The sequence below is a fragment of the Musca domestica genome, unplaced genomic scaffold (genome assembly GCF_030504385.1).
Source record: "Musca domestica strain aabys unplaced genomic scaffold, Musca_domestica.polishedcontigs.V.1.1 34, whole genome shotgun sequence".
Taxonomy (NCBI): domain Eukaryota; kingdom Metazoa; phylum Arthropoda; class Insecta; order Diptera; family Muscidae; genus Musca; species Musca domestica.
Window position 1 is genome coordinate 898966 of NW_026712313.1, and position 18322 is coordinate 917287.

An 18322-nucleotide genomic window follows, 5' to 3' on the forward strand; every position below is an offset into this window, starting at 1 on the left:
TGCGATGTTATGTTTTGCTCGTATTACACACCCCAAAACAAAGTCCGCAAAATTTCACAAAGAACTCAGTTGGTTGGCTGGCCCCTATTTTTAAATGCACATTGCCACATACAAACATACTTACAACATGTGTGCAGCAGTGGTGACAACACATGCACACAACTGTTGTGGATGGTTATCGAAGTTTGTGGGGTTTTTTTCGTCGTCGTCGTTGTTGCTGCAAAAACAGCAACAACCCAAACGAACCGACAGGCCAGGCCAGGCCATCACAGCAAGCGAGCCTTCTTTTTCAATGAGATTCCACTACTACAACAGGAACAGCAACAACTACAACCTACTACGAACGTATGTATGTAGGGTCGGTATGGCTGACGTAAAGTTGTGTCGTCGTGACTCCTCACAACAAAATATCTATGAGAAATCCAACCCATACTACCAACGCCCAGAAGAGACGACACGGACACACAGATACAAAATATTACGACGGCGGCTACTTATACTGTGTGTGGTTGGTGTTTGGCGCTCACTCCCCAACATCAACAGAAGGCAAGGCAAGGCAAGCCAGACAGTCAACCAGCCAACCTAACTTAACTTTTTGAAATGAATTTGTGATATGTTTTCATTCGTTTGTTGATTGTTCAACGGAACGGTTGTATTTCTCTCTCTCACTTGTCGTCAGTGTGTGACAAAGATTTTGAAAAAATTTGAAAAACAGAATAAAAAATTTCAAATAAATGAAATTAATGCAAGAATTAATAAAAAGTGAGACAAAAAATCACAGAACAAATTTTGAGAAAATATCTTGAAAAAAAGAAAAACAAGTGAAACAAATAAAAACAAACAAGAGTGAAAAAACTCAATTTTGAAAAAAAAAATCAAGAAGAAGAAGAAGAAAAGAAACTCCATAGAAACGGATTTAATTAACAACAATTTTAAACAACAATTTGTGAAAATTCAACAAACAAACATTAAAAAATGGATATTGCTCTATTACCCTCACCACCGGCCACACCGCCATTGTGCGAAAACAAAAATGAAAATGTAAGTATTTTTTTTTTTTGGGTAAGAGAAATTAAAATCAATATTTCAAAGCCATAAATTCTAGAATTACTAAAATATTAAAATTTTACCTTGACGGAAAATTTTGATTTTGTCAGATTTTTAAAAAAAAATCCCTTATATTTAGTGTTTAGAGTTTGAATTATACCATTTCACGTGGAAAAATCAAAATTTCCCATTTGGGAAATTTTTAGGGAAATCTTTGTTTCCACCCGAAATCATGGTTTAGTGAGAAGAAATACCAAAACATGCAAGAATTTCGAAATTTGGAGTCCAAATAAAAATTTCCCATGGAGGGATTTTTTTTTTTTGTTTTCCAAAAATTTTGAAAAAAAAAAATTCATGATTTTCAAAATATAGGTAGAAATTTTATTATTTGAGAGTGAAATTAGAAAAAAAAATTGATTTCAAGTAAAAATTGTAAAAAACTGGTATTTACAATTTTTGGGGTCATATGTAGACCTAGGTCATACCCAAAGGCCATAATGATAGGAAACAGGTGTTTTGAAATTTTTACGCTGGGATAAAAAAACTAGAAAAAGTTTGAATTTTTTGATTTTTATTCAATTTTTTTTTAAATTAATTTTTTTTCAAAAAAAAAATTTTTCAAAAATCGTTTTTTGGGCCAGAAATCACTCTAAGATTTCTTATTTTAGGGTAAATATTTCATACTCCTCCATTTCCCATTGATACCTGTCAATTTACATGGAATATTAAAATTTCCCTTAAAATTTCCCACGAGGGAAATTTTTATTTTTTCCACCAAATGATTCAGAATCTCATGTAGATCTCAGAAATGTAACATTCTCTTAAATCCGGTGAAAAAATATAAAATTCCTATAAAAAAATTCAAAGTGATTTTTTTTGCATTATTTTAGCAGCAACAGGTTAAAACCTAATGAATTTCAAATCGAAACAAAAATACGACAAAAAATATATATTTAATTAATTTTAACACCCATTTAAAAGATATAACAAAAATACGTTTATTCCCAAAATCATATTTTTAAATCCACAGACGAAATTTATATTTATTTGTCTGCAAAAATATACTTATTTTTAATCCATAAACAAAATAAATTTTTTATGGGAAATTTTATTTCATGTTTATTAAATAAATCAAATTTCCCCATCGCAATTTTGTCTTACAATGACCTGCAAAATTTGGTTTCAATAATTTAATTGATTTATTAACAAAAAAGAGGAGCAACAACAACGCCATGTCTCAACGACACGTTCCAAGATAATTTCCAATACTAGGTAGGACGAACGATAACAACAAAAAATCGCCTATTTTTTATTACTTGGATGTCGCACCCTCAAATAAAATCGTCGTCTATGACGAATCATGACAACCACACACAATAAAACAAAAAAATTGTGAAAAAAAACAATTCATAATCAAATAACATTGCATATTTTTATTAAAATTATTTCATTATAACAACCTCTGACTGTATCATTTGTATATATATTTTTTGTTGTATATATCTCAGTGTGTTTTATTGTTATTACCCAGTTTTTTTTTTTGTTTTCTGTGTTACCTATAAATATTTTGCCTTGTCTCTTTCTGTCTGGCAAAAAATTTGAAAACAAATGTTCTCCCTCTTTGTCTAACACATTGGCCACACTCTGATCACGCAGTAATCATTCGTCTATCAGCTGGTGTTCACGTGAACACTGAATGGCACAGCCATGAAGTGGATGAGTGATACAATAAAAACAACAGCAACAACAACAACAAAAAATAATACACAAGTATAAAGTACAACAGACGCCGTCGCCGCCACCGTTTGAATTTATGTGTGTGCCATATAAACAAACGAATGAACGACCTAAACCTCCTCGCATACAAAAAAAAACAAAAACAACATAACTCTGTGAGAAAACAAAATCCAACACACACAGAGTAAGAGCTTTGGCAGAAGAAGTGGCAAACTTATGTACCAAAAAAACCCAATGACTGAGCACAAAACACAACAGAGAGGGCACGAGAGATAGAGAGCAAGTCGTCGTGTTGGTGTGTAATCCACTACGTAGTATCATGAGTATGTGTTGTGTTTTGGGGGTATGGTCCGCTACGTTGGGGATTTGTTTTCTTTGATACTCTGTGAGTAGGGGAGAAAAGAAAAAAAGGTTTGCTCACCATTAAAGGCATTGAGTGGTGGTTATTTTGAGAGAGAGAAAAATACTAAAGGCACATTTTCTTATTAGAAGTGGCCTGGCCAGCCACCACATTTGTTGACGACGTAAATATTATATTTTTGTAGTCATTATTTTGCTTACTTTTCGTTTATTCTTTGCGCCTGGTATTTCAAAAAAAGAGGGAGTATCTTGGCCCTGTGTTTATTGTTGTTGGCTTGATGCTTGTACGAAAATGGCGCGTTTTTTCTGTGTTGTTGTACAATATACTTTTTTTCTGCCATCATAGCGGAGAGACGGACATCCAACCAAGCCCGTTTTTTTCTATGACATGACATACCAACATTCCTCATGCGGTCGTTTCGTTGTTGTTGCTTTCTTTACAAACAAGCATTCTTATTTGTTGTTTTTGGCCATGCCATCATATGACGTAGTTAGACCATTGAATCGGCAAACCGAACCACCATCAATCAGGCAATGATAACAACAATACGAATAGTGACTACGCCATCACACAACAAAATCATGCAGTGAATGCGTGATACAGGTCTGGCCTGGCTGTTCTTGTTCTTCTTCCTCTTCGTTTTCTTTTGGTTAATGGAATTTGGTTCAGTGCAAATGTATAAAAATTTTGTGAGAGAATAGCTCTCTCTCAAAATTGTGGTGTAGATGAGATGATGAGAGAGAAATAGATATTTGTAATGATTTCTCTTTTGCTGTTTTACTGTGAATTGTGAAATTATTTGGCACATTTTTTTTTGAAATACCTGCTGGATTTTGTGTGCGCCTGGTTGGACGTGCATTGTACGTATTTATTTGACAGTGTCATGTTGTGAATGAATGAAATTGTAAAGAGCGACAGCAATGTGAACAACTTGAATGTTGTGAAACTGTTTTGGCGAGGGAATGACATAGAATTTTTGCCTTTGAATGCAAAGTGTGTTTGCATTAGACATGTTAGCAAAGGCAACAACCAAACAGTGGTGACATCACCCCCCCCAAAAAATGAGGGAATTTTTTGATTTCATGTGAAATTTGTGTACAGTACCAAAAAGGGTACAGTTCAAACGGCAAATGGTAATTTTAAAGGGGATTTTTATTTTGTTTTGGAAAAATGAATGAAAAAATATATAAAAAATTTTAAGCCAATGCTTTTTTTAATTTTCAAAAATAAAAAAGTATTTAAAAAATACAGGAAAATTAAATATTTTAGAAATTTTAAGCCATTGCTTTTTTTAAATTTTCAAAAATTAAAAAAAAATGTTTTTACATTTTTTTGAATAAAAAAAATTTTTAATTTAATTTTTGAAACCTTGAAACCTGATACTAATTTTCCCCCTTTCTTTTTCTTTGCAGAATGCCCACACAGTGTCCCACAACTTGGACGACAAACTGTTAAAGGCCAAACTCCAACTGCAATTGGATCAGCAGCAGCAACAAAAACACCACAAATCCTCAAATGCCGGTCTCATTACACCCCAACCCTCAGATACGGAAGATGATGCTGTGGATTGTGGTAAGCCACCGGTTGTGAAAAAACAAAAACTGGATATACCCACACCGGCCACAACACCCAATTTATTAGCCCAGCAGCAACAGCCGCAACGGGCCAGTGTTATAATGCATGTCAACAGTTCCGGCATTTGCTCGGCCATTGATGAAAATTCCTGTTCATCAACCATATCCAGTATCTCACAAACACCCTCCACAGTATCCAGCGTATCCAGCTGCTCGTCGGCGGCCTCGTCGTTATCCTCGGATGCGGATGACAGCAGTTCACAGACCAATGTTTACCGTAGCATAAAATTTAAAATGAATCGCAAGCGAACGGCCACAGAGACTACAGACTTCAATTCAGATTCTGAATTAACACAGGATGTGAAGACAACGGCGGCGGAAATTAAGGACAGCTGTTCAGTCGTGGAATCCGTGGTACCCCAAACAAAAGAAGAAGAACAAGAAGAACAACAACAAGTATTATTAGAAACCAAAAATCCAGAAAATACTTCCCAACAATTCCGTTTTACATTGCCAAATGCAAGTCCCATGCCTACCGCCTCCGCCCCCCTAAATGGCCACAATGTGGCGGCCTCGTTGCAGTATCAGATACTGGCAGCAGCACCCCACCAAACCAATCAGGGTTTGTTGACCTCACAATTTGTGCTGCCCAATGTTTTGCTGCAAAGTCTCAGTAACAACATAATTCCTGCCGTCACAGCTCCTTCCAATGTTACATCTCAACAGAATACAACTCCCGCCACATCCAATGCTGCTGCCGCCGCTTCAGCTGAACGTAAACGCATTTATGAATGCAATCATCCCGATTGCGGTAAAAACTATTTCAAATCCAGCCATTTGAAGGCCCATCAACGTGTCCACACGGGCGAAAGGCCCTTCATCTGCAAATGGGAAAATTGTGATAAACGTTTTTCACGTTCCGATGAGCTGTCACGTCACAAGAGAACCCATACGGGTGAAAAGAAATTCGTTTGCCATGTTTGTGACAAGAAGTTCATGCGCAGCGATCATTTGTCCAAACATGTCAAGAGGCATGCCTCGAAACGGCAACAGGAATGTAATCGTAATGGGGGTGGCATCAACTCCATGGTAAATGCTACTCCTGTTGTGAATAACACCAGCAGCAACAGCAGCAGTGGCCTAGTTGTGGAGCCATCAATGCTCAATGGAACGGCAAATATGATTAAACATTTAAGGCCCATTGCACCAGCAACCGCTTGCAACACTACCACCAGCACCACCACCCCCAGTCATCATGTCTATCATCAGCATCAACCATCTACAAACACCATGAATACAGTACAAATTAATGGAGCCAATACCAATTCCTCAACGGCTCCCACAGCTTTGCAGTTGCAAATCTGTAATGCCAGCGATTTGATAAGCCTCCATCAGCATCAGGTGGCGGCCGTAAATTTTGCCCAAATGATACCACAGCAGTAAATTTCAAAACTACTATTTTCAATACTTTTTTTAAATAAGAAAACCAATCTCATTTCAAAATCCTAAATCAATTCAATACTGGAAGAGGGTTATCGTAACACAGAAAAAAGGAAGAAACCACTTTTTAAAGACCATTCCGATGAAAGCGTTTCTAGGAAACCTTTTTTTAAAACCCTGAAGACTTTAAAATCAAATATTTAAATAGAAACAGTATTTTGTATTAAAAATTTCAAAATGTTTCCTATAGGCGTTTTCAAAAATTTAACAAAAAAACAACAATATCTTTTCCAACTTTGAAATTAAAAAAATCTAATTGGAAACCAGTCAAATAGCTTGGAGCAAAGAAAAGTTATGGGAAAAATTAGCGTTTTGAAGCCTAAAATAATGAAAAAACGGAATTTGAAAATTTTTCTTAAAAAAAATGGAAAAAATGAACAATTTTGAAAATGAGAAAAGAAAAGCGATTTTGACTGGAATAATTTCTTTCTAAAAATAATAGAAGAATACCATAAAAATCTTAATCACTTCAATTCAGATAAATCCGTAAATAGTTGAAAAAAATTGTAATTTAAAATATTTTACTGCTGTAAAAATTGCAAAAATATTAATTTAAAAAATATTATAATTAATTAATATTTCCCTAAGTTATTTTCACTAAACTCAAGTACCCACGCAATATGTATTCCTTGCTTTCTTCCTTTTTTATTTTTGGTTATTATATAAAAACAACAAATGGCTTAGTATTTTCCCTTCTTTTTTCAAATATTTTAAATTTTATGTTTAACTTTCCGAACAATTCATTTAAAAAAATATTTCTTTCTATTTTTTCCTTTCCACAAAAATTTTCGTATTCAGCCATTTTGTTATCGTTATTTTGTTTTTATCAAAAAATATTTAAAAAAAATTGCATAAAAACAAAAAAGTATGTTTAAAAAAAATAAAAACAATTTTAGCATATATAACTTTATAATACATATATAACAAATATAAACTGTGATATTTAAGTTTTTTGTTTTATTATTTTTTTTTATTTTTGTAATTTTTATTTCATTCTTAAGGTGTTTAATAAAAAAAAAACACACGCAAAGAAAAAGCCTATAAGAAAGTATCTTTAAAGAAACAAATATTTAATTTATTTTATATATTTACTATCTATCTATACTATCTCTCCCTTATCAATTGTATAAATAAAAACTTTTTTCACCTAAATATTGTAAAATACAAAAAAAATTTTATCCAAGAAGAAAAAAAAAATAATGAGAAAAAATATGAAAAGGATTTAAAGAAGAACAAAAAAATGAAAAAAGAAAAAAATCATCCTATCCAACAAAACAAAAAATAATAAAACAATATACTATATTTTCCAAATCATTCTAAAACTTAATCATTATTATGGTGTTTTTATTTCTTTAAATACTGGGGGGCGGGGAAATGGGAAAGGCTGTAGCATCCGTTACGAACTTCAAATACCAAATTTTAAATAATTCCGGTGAATATTGTCGGTAAAATCATCAAAATACCGAATATCGGGAGGTACCACTATATGGGGGCTATACGAAGACGTGGACCTACACAGACAATTTCCTGTCGTAGGCTGTAGTATCCATTACGAACTTCAAATACAATTCCGGTGAACATTGTGGCTTAAATCACCAAAATACCGAAAATACGGAGGTACCATTATATGGGGGCTATTCGAAGACGTGGACCTGCACAGACAGTTTTCTGTCATAGGCTGTAGTATCCATTACGAACTTCAAATACAAAATTTGAAACAATTTCGGTGAATAATGGAGCTAAAATCATCAAAATACCGAAAATAGGGAGGTACCATTATGTGAGAGCTATACGAAGACGTGGAAATGCACAGACAATTTTCTGTCTTAGGCTGTACTATCCATTACGAACTTTAAATACCAAATTTGAAACAATTCCCGGGAATAACGAACGTTGCTAAAATCATAAAAATACCGAATATCGGGAGGTACCTTTATATGAGGGTTATACGAAAACGTGGACCTGCACAGACAATTTTCTGTCTTAGGCTGTAGTATCCGTTACGAACTTTAAATACACTTAATTCTGTTTATCCGGTTCTACCACCAGGCTTAAAAATTCGTAAACCTTCGCGGACTGTAACCAAAAATATCCTGGTAGGTTTGCGGGCAATTAATGAGGTGCATCGTATTGTAAGGGCCTATATCACACGCCAAGCAGGCGATTCGCACATCTTCGTCAGTTCGAATTGAAACTCTAAACATAACTGTGCCAAAAGTGTTTTGGTTTGTCTAGACAGCTGTTGTTCTTCAGCTGCCATTAATGGGAGATGAACTTCAAGGACGGCATTCACACTGTAGATGTTGATGGTAGCTGTGACTGCATTAGTATTAATACTACTCAGACCTGCTTGAGGCTTTTCTTATAGCATTGGACCTCCATCTACTGAACTTGTATGTCCTTCCAGACACGCCGTTATATCCAACATATGATGGTTTGGATGTCTCCAACGATAACACGGAAGCCGAAACTACCACAAATGCTGGTTATTCTGGCATACGAGAAGAACCTTGGCCTCCTCATGTAGACGGTTCACTGGTGAAGGCACCCTGGTTAGAAGGCAGTTTTCAGGGCAGCATTCTTCCACTGGGTAGCACTCGTATTAGCAGACCACACTGGAGCCGCATAGCTGACCAAAGACCGAACTAACTCTTTGTAGGAAGTCAACAAGATCTCCTTGACCGCACCCCAAGTACTGCCATTTGGCGCCCTTGATCCTACTTTTCATTTTATCACTGATAGTTGTGGCTTTCTCTTTCCAGAAGAATCCTTTCGGCTACCAGAAAAATCTTTCTACAACCCGAACATCAGAAGGGTTGGGCAGTTCTCTAAAGCGAAGGTTGGTGAATTCACTGAATTCTGGTCAGTGAGTTTTCCCAAGGTTAAGGAAAGTGCGGCGTTCAGAGGTTATGAGCCGATTATCGTGAGATTATCTGACCCAAGAGAAATGATGGGTTGCCATGCCATGTCATTTATTAGACCGGGTGACACTATAATTAAGTCTGGCGATCTGTGATACTCTCTTCTTATTCGGGTGGCATTATCATCTTCGTTTCCCGGGCATATTGTAAAGCAGCCAAGCTTCTCTGCCAGCGCTGATCCCCTATGATTATTGCCTAGAACGGAATGTCATAAATCATTGGGTGGACATTGAAATTCCTTAGTACCAAGTGGTTATTGTCTTCCAAAAGCGGGATATACACTTTAAGCACCTGCACCTCGGCAGTTCCATACTTGACTGCTACCACCATACATTCCATGAATGAGTCACTACAGATTACCCTAAGCGAGATAGACCTATATGGAACAGAACATACTTATAACAACGTTGTAGGCTGCAATTTTCTTTGAGCTTGTATTCCTGCACCGATGGGATCAAAATATTCCTCTGATTCATGAATTCCACTATCTCATCTATTTTACCTTGGAGTCCATTGCCTTAAAGTCCGTTGCAAAAAAAATTCGAAGAACGATACACAATCCGAAGTTAAAACAGCAACATGCTATATTAAAACGTGAACATATACAGCCTATGTTCTGCACCCAAAGGTAGAACCTGTTATAAACTCCTAGTACCAAATTTGGACTAACTTGTACCAAATTTGACTAAAATCATCATCTAAAGTTTGCTGCAATCTCCCTGCAGTTATCAGAGCACAGAATCGATAAACGACTCTCAACTCTTCAGACCAAAAATATCAAGGGAGGTGAAGATATTTGCCCAATAGATATGAGGCTCTGACCATTTGAAGTGGCTAACTCCCTACCACTCTCGACTAATCCTCATCATCCACACACAAACATAATAAACAACAACATTAGAGGTAATTACTGCAATCCAAAACGAACCGAGTTCTACTGGGCCACGAAATTTGACCTCAGCAAATTTTGTAACATTAGTGCTGAAACAACAACATAATTGATAATTGTCGTAGCTCTAGGCCTTATATACCAGATTACAAACTCTTCTCTTTTCAATGAAGGCAGGAAGATGAACTTAAAAACCACCTAATTGGAAAGTTGAATCCCGTGGTAAAAATTACGAAACATTTGAAAATTTAAGTGAAAAAAAAATAAAATGGGGTACAAGTCTGTGGCAAAAATATTTCAATTTTCACACTTTCCATCTTTTACGCCAAAAAATTTCTGGATCAATGGAAACAAAGCATAAACAACTTACCTTTTTCTTGAGTTCTAAGTTCTTGAATTTCTTGAATGAATTATTTGAATATTTGCTTGATTTTAATGAATGAAATTTTGCATAGCTGATATGTTTTCTATAGCACTTTGAGCTGTGAACGAAATCAAAATTTTAAAATTAAAAAAAGGGAAAATCAAATCAAAAATTAAAGGTTCTACGGCTACTGGGAACAAAGTACTAAATACAATTTTAGCTAAGGGAAGAACAAGAAGAACGCAATAACATTTCATATGTACCTTGCTTCGAAGCTCATGTTTGTTTGTTTCAAATCCGTGGGATGGCTTCCATTTTATTTTAGTTATTATTAGTTAAACTTAAACTTATGGTTGTAAAAATGATCTTAATATTCTTAAATTAGCATTATGGAGTGATTGAAAGAGTAATTTACATTCCAAATAATGCGGTAAATTCGCAAACGGGTTTTGCAGCATTTGGTGAGCATGCCTGGCGTACCGACATTTCCCAGGTGTCCAGCAGATGGGATAACGAATGTAATTTGGGTAATTTGGCAATACGTGCCACCAAGGCATTTTGTACGGCCTTTAAGAAGGGTGTTGCCGAATAATCATGCTCGATGAGGGAACATTCTGGTGAGGACCAAGGATAATCCTCTGCAAAAGAAAATGCAGATATTTTATTTCAAGCAATTATTCATGTTGTTAATAATTACTAACCTGGTATATTAATGCTAACTGGTGGAACACAGGGCAATTTCTTGTCATCGAGACAACAAATCAAGCGTATGGACTTGGGATTATTTTGTGCTGCAGGATCCAGGCTAACCTTGAATTTCTGATCTAATCGTGCTATTTCTCCCTGCAGCACATGTGGTATTTCTAAATCACCCTTGGATGGCTTTTCTGCAGGCCTTGGTATTTTGGCTGGTGGAGCGGCAATATCTGTGCCAAATAGTAATTCAAGGCTGGGTCTAAATGTGCGATACAATGTGTGATTTGCCAAAGGACTTTGTAGAGTGGCATTTATCACATCCATTAAGGGATTTGAGGATTTCTATAAAACAAATAGTTAACAAATAAGAAATTTCAAAGGATTTTGATGCCAAAACTTACGCCAAAGGAATGATCTGAATACGAGTTAATGTCGGTGTTCTCCAAAACCTTTTCACATTTTAATAGAGTCTCCAGTGGCACTCTCTGCGAGGGATTTGTAAGAATTTCCAAAAGTTTGTTCATCTTCTTATAATTCTCAGCATTGTTGTTACCATCAATCCTCAGTTTGTCCACCACTCGCCTGAGGGGTTCTATGTATTTGGTTAATTGTTTGTATTTTTCACGATATAATTGATCTTCTTGGGGATTAAAGGGACTGTTTTGCGTCACCTGACCGGGTGTATTAACTGGTGCACTCGGCGATTGGCGCATTTGTTGACGTTGATTGGGATTTTGCATTAGGCCTGACATTTGTGGACTTGCAATGGGTACCAGGGCAGGGCTGGGTATCATTTGTTGGTTGGGTATTGTATTTTGGGGGACGATATTTTGATTTGGCTGCTGTTGCATTTGCTGTTGATTGTTTGCAACTTGTTGCTGCATCTGTTGTTGTTGCTGCTGTTGCACATTAAGCGAGTTAGCTGGCGACGAAACGGTACTGGGCGAAGGACTTTGACGCAAAAACTGTTGTTGACCACCTACACCGCGATTAACATTAAACATTTGTTGTCCCTGGCCCATGGTAATATTCGGATTCTTTTGCATGCCCGGGGGCATATTTAGCATTTGATTAAGGTTACCTTAAATGAGGAAACAAATAAGTAATATCTCTTTTTAAAGCCAAAACAAAAAATATGATACATACCTTGTGGTCCTGCATTATTTGCCATTGGGCCTGGTCCCTGACCTTGGTTAGCATTGCCTGGTCCCATATTAACCATATGCATTGGTCCACCAGCTGTGCCACCAATGCCAACTTGATTCGATTGCATGTTTGGTGGCATACCTTGATTGGGTCCAGCATGACCACCCACATTCATTGGTCCGTTTGGGCCTCCCTGATTCATACGGGCATTCATCATTTGATTAAGCTGTGGATGTTGCACACCCATTTGCATTTGGTTTGGTCCACCAGGTCCTGCGTTAGGGCCCATTGGCCCCACTGTACCAGGACCAGCCATTTGATTCATTTGTCCTGTCATACCTTGGGGACCTCCAGGGCCGATACCAACACCGACGGGTCCACCTGAGGGACCACCCATTTGAGCATTTCCCACCATTTGTTGATTGGGACCAACACCTGGCCCACCCATCATATTCATTTGCACCGCCATGGGTCCACCCATCATTTGTTGCTGGCCCGGTCCCATGTTGCCCTGTTGTTGTCCGGGACCTACAGCACCGCCCATTGCCATTTGTGGCCTTAAACCTGGCATCTGTTGCATTTGCTGGCCCGGACGTTGTTGATTTAAAGTTTGCAATAGATTTGAGGCCGGCACAGGACCACTTGGCCCTTGACCACCTTGTTGAGCATTAGGTCCTCCACCCGGCATGGACATCATTTGGGGATTCCGATTGCCTTGACTGGCTAAGTTCTGCAAGGCATTTAGCGGATCTTGCATCATATTTTGCTGGGATACTTCAACATTTGGTGGCGGGGCCTGTTGGGGTCTTCCTAAACAAAGGTAACAGCAAAATGAAATTATATGAAAAATGTAATGATTTCATTGACCTACTATTCGCCAATTCTTTCAAATGCATGAACAATTTTGCCACCAAACCCAAATATTCATCTTGGCTTTTGGATTTCGAAAATATGTGATTTTCCATAAAGCTTGCATTCTTGCCCTCTTGCGTGGTAATCTGCATCATTTCACTGTGAGAAGGAGAGGGAAAATACGCATTATTTCTTTTAGCAACAATAAATTAAGTGAAATTCACAAAACGAACATTTTATTGATGACATTTTGTCGGAATTTTGGCGACTGCCAATCTTCAGCCATTTTCCAATGTAATTATCTATTGGTGTTTCTTGAGTATTTCCAAGTGATCTCAGTGAGATATAGGAGAAAATATGAAGAAATTTGCAATTTTTCACAATTTTTATTACATCTATTCTTTATAAACAAATTTCCAATGTAAGCAAACAAGAAACGTTTCAACGAATTTATTCACTGAAATGATCTCCATTTGTAAATAACAAGCCAAAGGCTGTAATACTAACGGCGCTTTCCTTGTTGTGACTCAACGGCGTTGACTGCACTGACTTGGTTTTACTGTCCGTTACTATTCAACTGGCAGAGTGAAAGAGATAGAGAAGTAGGAAAAGCGCGCCATTTGGTATGTGAATTAAAGAAAGCAACGCTGTCTTCCAAAATCTATTAATTCCTTAAAAGCTATTAATTCCAAAAATATTGAAATGGAAAAATAAAGAATTGTTGGACCTTTTTAAAGTTTGCAAGTATTAATAAAAAGCATAACCTTACACACAATAGCTAATGAATCCACTGCTGTAATTTGATCCAGGAAAGAAAGTCCCTCATACATATATATGTTCCAGGCCAATATTAGTGGTTATGAGGCTATAATGGGGCATACAAATTAAATGGATGCGGATCTCAAGAGATTTGCTAGTACAGGGAGAGTCATAAAAATGACAAGTAAAATCTGCATATACAGACAAATCGGCTGTACTCGGAATCTTTAAAATTTGGAAGTTCTGATATGTGGGTGCTTAGCCTGAATACTTTTATGATAAGTTAGTCTACTCAATGAGAACTCAAAATATTCAACTTCAGCTGATTTAGTAAGGAATTGGGACGGAAACCTCAAGAAATATCGTAAACTAAGACAGCCAAGAACCTCGAAAATATCGTAAAGGGATGTACCTTATTACCGGATTAGTTGAAACCGATTAGAAGCATCCATTGAGAACAAAAATGTTAATTACAGCTGATTTTGATTGAAATTTTAGATCAAAGCCTTTCAAATGTCGAATATCACTTTTATATGGACCGGTAGGTATTCCATTTGTAATACCAAATATTGCGGGAATAATATAAGTACCTCGTTGTATTTAATAGCACAAACTTCGTAGATAATTGAAATAATATTTATGCTGTCCATCACCGACGCAGCCAGAGTTGTCTATCACAACTATTTTGGCCGGGCCCAACAGATAAAAAAAAAAAATGGAATTTTTAAGTAATACATTCAAAAACAAAATTAGCATTAGGAAGAGGGTCCAGGCCGCCCTCAGATAACCCTTATAAATAGTCATGTATATGTGTCATGATGATATAACACTAAAACGATAAATAAAACTCACCTTTTAGTTTAATTTAGAGTCTTGAATTTCTTGAAGGTATTATGTGAATAGTTTCTTGAATTTTGAAAAAATATGTTGCTTAAATCATTATGAGCTGTAAACAAAATAAAATTTACTTAATTAACATATTTTTGATAAATATATCTAGGTAAAAAATTATTTTTTCATAGACATGTACCTTATTTTCAAGTTAATTTATTTACAATTCCATGGAATAGTAGAATTCACTTTAGGTATATATTCTAAAAAAAAATTGTCTGAGTTGATTAGTTTAGTTAGCGTATTCTATCAAAGTCTTTACATTCCAAACAATGCAGTAAATTCACAAATTGGTTTTGCGGCGTTTGGTGAACATGCCTGGCGTACCGACATTTCCCATGTGTCCAGTAAATGGGATAATGAATGCAATTTGGGCAATTTGGCAATACGAGCCACCAAGGCATTTTGTACGGCCTTTAAGAAGGGCGTTGCCGAATAATCATGCTCGATGAGAGAACATTCTGGTGAGGACCAAGGATAATCCTCTAAAAATAAAGAGGTTAATAATTATTTTCATATTTAAAACCGTTAATATTTACCCGGTATATTAATGCTAACGGGAGGTACACAAGGCAATTTCTTATCATCTAGGCAACAAATCAAACGTATGGACTCGGGATTATTTTGTGCTGCAGGGTCCAGGCTAACCTTGAACTTTTTATCTAATCGTGCAATTTCGCCCTGCAGCACATGTGGTATTTCTAAATCACCCTTCGGTGGCTTTTCGGCAGGTCTTGGCATTTTGGCTGGTGGTGCGGCAATGTCGGTGCCAAAAAGCAATTCAAGGCTGGGTCTGAATGTGCGATATAGAGTGTGATTTGCCATGGGACTTTGTAGAGTTGCATTGATGACTTCCATAAGGGGATTCGAAGATTTCTACAAAGTAAATAATTTAGACATTTTAATACTCCCACAAATAAGCTAGCAATACATACCCCAAATGAGTGATCTGAATACGAGTCCATGTCGGTGTTCTCCAAAACCTTTTCACATTTCAACAGGGTTTCCAAAGGCACTCTTTGCGAAGGATTCTTTAGAATTTCCAAAAGTTTGTTCATCTTCTTATAATTCTCAGCATTGTTGTTACCATCAATGCGTAATTTGTCCACCATCCTTTTCAGCGGTTCAATGTATTTGGTCAACTGTTTGTATTTTTCACGGTATAACTGATCTTCTTGGGGATTAAAGGGACTATTTTGGGTCACCTGGCCGGGTGTATTAATGGATGCGCTTGGTGAATGGCGCATTTGTTGACGTTGATTGGGATTTTGCATAAGGCCTGACATTTGTGGACTTGCAATGGGTACCAGGGCAGGACTGGGTATCATTTGTTGGTTGGGTATTGTATTTTGTTGTACAACATTTTGATTCGCCTGCTGTTGCATTTGCTGTTGGTTATTTACAACTTGTTGCTGCATTTGTTGTTGTTGTTGTTGCTGCTGCTGTTGTTGTTGTACATTGAGAGAGCTAGCTGGCGACGCAACTGTACTGGGTGAGGGACTTTGACGTAAGAACTGTTGTTGACCCCCTACTCCGCGATTAACATTAAACATTTGTTGTCCTTGACCCATAGTGATATTGGGATTCTTTTGCATTCCGGGGGGCATATTTAACATTTGATTAAGGTTGCCTAAATGCAAAATGATTACAAGTAATTCTTCGAGTAAAGAATATCTGATACATACCTTGTGGCCCCGCATTATTTGCTATTGCACCTGGTCCCTGCCCTTGGCTTGCATTTCCCTGCCCCATATTGCCCATGTGCATGGGTCCACCACCTGCACCACCAACGCCAGCTTGATTCTGTTGCATATTTGGTGGCAAACCCTGCATACCTTGATTGGGTCCAGCATGCCCACCCACATTCATTTGTCCCCCTGGACCTCCTTGATTCATGCGTGCATTTATCATTTGATTCAGCTGCGGATGTTGCATTCCAATTTGCATTTGATTTGGCCCACCAGGTCCGGCATTGGGACCCATTGGCCCCACAGTACCAGGACCACCCATTTGGTTCATTTGTCCTGGGACCATTCCTTGGGGACCACCAGGGCCGACACCTACATTGCCTGGCCCACCCGTGGCACCACCCATTTGTGTATTTCCCACCATTTGCTGATTCGGACCAAGATTTGGTCCACCCATAACATTCATTTGCACTCCCATGGGGCCGCCCATCATTTGCTGCTGGCCCGGTCCCATGTTGACCTGTTGTTGCCCAGGTCCCACAGCGCCGCCCATGACCATCTGTGTTCTAAGTCCTGGCATCTGTTGCATTTGCTGGCCCGGACGTTGTTGCTTTAGGGTTTGCAAAAGGTTTGAGGCTGGCACAGGACCACTTGGCCCTTGACCACCTTGTTGAGCATTAGGCCCCCCACCCGGCATTGACATCATTTGGGGATTACGATTGCCTTGGCTGGCCAAGTTCTGCAAGGCATTCAGCGGATCTTGCATCATGTTTTGTTGTGGAACTTCAGCATTTGGTGGTGGTGCCTGTTGGGGCCTCCCTAAAATGAGTTACAAAAATTATAGTTGCGTGCAACAATAAAGGATTGGTTTGACCAACTATTTGGCATGCCTTTGAAATGCGTAAATAGCTTTGCCACCATGCCCAAATATTCATCTTTGCTCTTGGATTTCTTAAATATGTGATTTTCCATAACGCGTGCCTTTGAAATGTCCTGGCCAGTGTTCTGCAACAAATCATTGCTAAGGAAAGGAAGAAAAATCATCAGGTTCAGCATGCAATTGCTTCCGAGGACTGGCATGAACTTACATTTTATTGATGATATTCTGTCGTATCTTTTGCGATTGCCAATCGTCAGCCATTTTGAGAAGATTTGATTGGTCTTTGTGATAGCAAGAAATGAGGCGTTTCTTTGTAAACTTTTATAATTGTCAAATTAATTTTTTTTTGCACAAATTCTCTGCAACTACTAGTCATAAGCAAATGCACAATGCATTGGTTCAATGTTACAATACACTGAAAGGAGCCAGTGTCTTGATTAAAATACCAAGCCTGTATTTGAGAATGGAAGGCGTTCCATATATGTGTGTGTAAATTCGTAGCCGCAGTTGTAGTGTGAACGGCGTTTCTCATATTAAACTGGTGTATGTCCGTTGTATTTTTCCATAAAATGCAAAATATTAGCATTTAAAGGTATCTGAAAAAATGTTTAAAAAATCCACGTTTATTGGTCTTTATAACCCTCTGAAAAAATGTTTAAAAAATCCACGTTTATTGGTCTTTATAACCCTCTGAAAAATGTTTAAAAAATCCACGTTTATTGGTCTTTATAACCCTCTGAAAAAATGTTTAAAAAATCCACGTTTATTGGTCTTTATAACCCTCTGAAAAAATGTTTAAAAAATCCACGTTTATTGGTCTTTATAACCCTCTGAAAAAATGTTTAAAAAATCCACGTTTATTGGTCTTTATAACCCTCTGAAAAATGTTTAAAAATCCACGTTTATTGGTCTTTATAACCCTCTGAAAAAATGTTTAAAAAATCCACGTTTATTGGTCTTTATAACCCTCTGAAAAAATGTTTAAAAAATCCACGTTTATTGGTCTTTATAACCCTC

General features: G+C 37.1%; 3 protein-coding genes across 5 annotated transcripts; 1 reads left to right on the forward strand and 2 right to left on the reverse strand.

Moving 5' to 3' along the window:
* The first annotated feature begins 547 nt into the window (after positions 1 to 547).
* LOC101894824 (Krueppel-like factor 10) lies at positions 548 to 7546 on the forward strand. Of its 2 annotated transcripts, none has more exons than XM_005187679.4 (2): positions 548 to 1041; positions 4558 to 7546. In XM_005187679.4, the coding sequence occupies exons 1-2, from the start codon at positions 976 to 978 to the stop codon at positions 6160 to 6162; spliced, it is 1671 nt and encodes a 556-aa protein (XP_005187736.2). In that variant the 5' UTR covers positions 548 to 975; the 3' UTR covers positions 6163 to 7546. The 2 variants fall into 2 exon arrangements, with proteins under 2 accessions (XP_005187736.2, XP_058981616.1); XM_059125633.1 differs by lacking the exon at positions 548 to 1041 and adding an exon at positions 4260 to 4278.
* Positions 7547 to 10674: 3128 nt separating this feature from the next.
* On the reverse strand, positions 10675 to 14912 carry LOC101894505 (mediator of RNA polymerase II transcription subunit 15). Of its 2 annotated transcripts, XM_059125631.1 has the most exons (7): positions 14877 to 14912; positions 14699 to 14792; positions 13107 to 13246; positions 12236 to 13045; positions 11491 to 12170; positions 11095 to 11431; positions 10675 to 11031 (listed from the first exon to the last, which is right to left on the reverse strand). In XM_059125631.1, the coding sequence occupies exons 3-7, from the start codon at positions 13240 to 13242 to the stop codon at positions 10805 to 10807; spliced, it is 2190 nt and encodes a 729-aa protein (XP_058981614.1). In that variant the 5' UTR covers positions 13243 to 13246; positions 14699 to 14792; positions 14877 to 14912; the 3' UTR covers positions 10675 to 10804. The 2 variants fall into 2 exon arrangements, with proteins under 2 accessions (XP_058981614.1, XP_005187734.2); XM_005187677.4 differs by lacking the exons at positions 14699 to 14792; positions 14877 to 14912 and adding an exon at positions 13321 to 13518.
* LOC101894342 (mediator of RNA polymerase II transcription subunit 15) lies at positions 14874 to 17727 on the reverse strand. The gene is made up of 6 exons (XM_005187676.4): positions 17514 to 17727; positions 17304 to 17446; positions 16423 to 17244; positions 15673 to 16367; positions 15277 to 15613; positions 14874 to 15222 (listed from the first exon to the last, which is right to left on the reverse strand). Exons 1-6 carry the CDS (start codon positions 17564 to 17566, stop codon positions 14996 to 14998), a joined length of 2277 nt encoding a protein of 758 aa, XP_005187733.2. The 5' UTR covers positions 17567 to 17727; the 3' UTR covers positions 14874 to 14995.
* Positions 17728 to 18322: the final 595 nt, after the last annotated feature.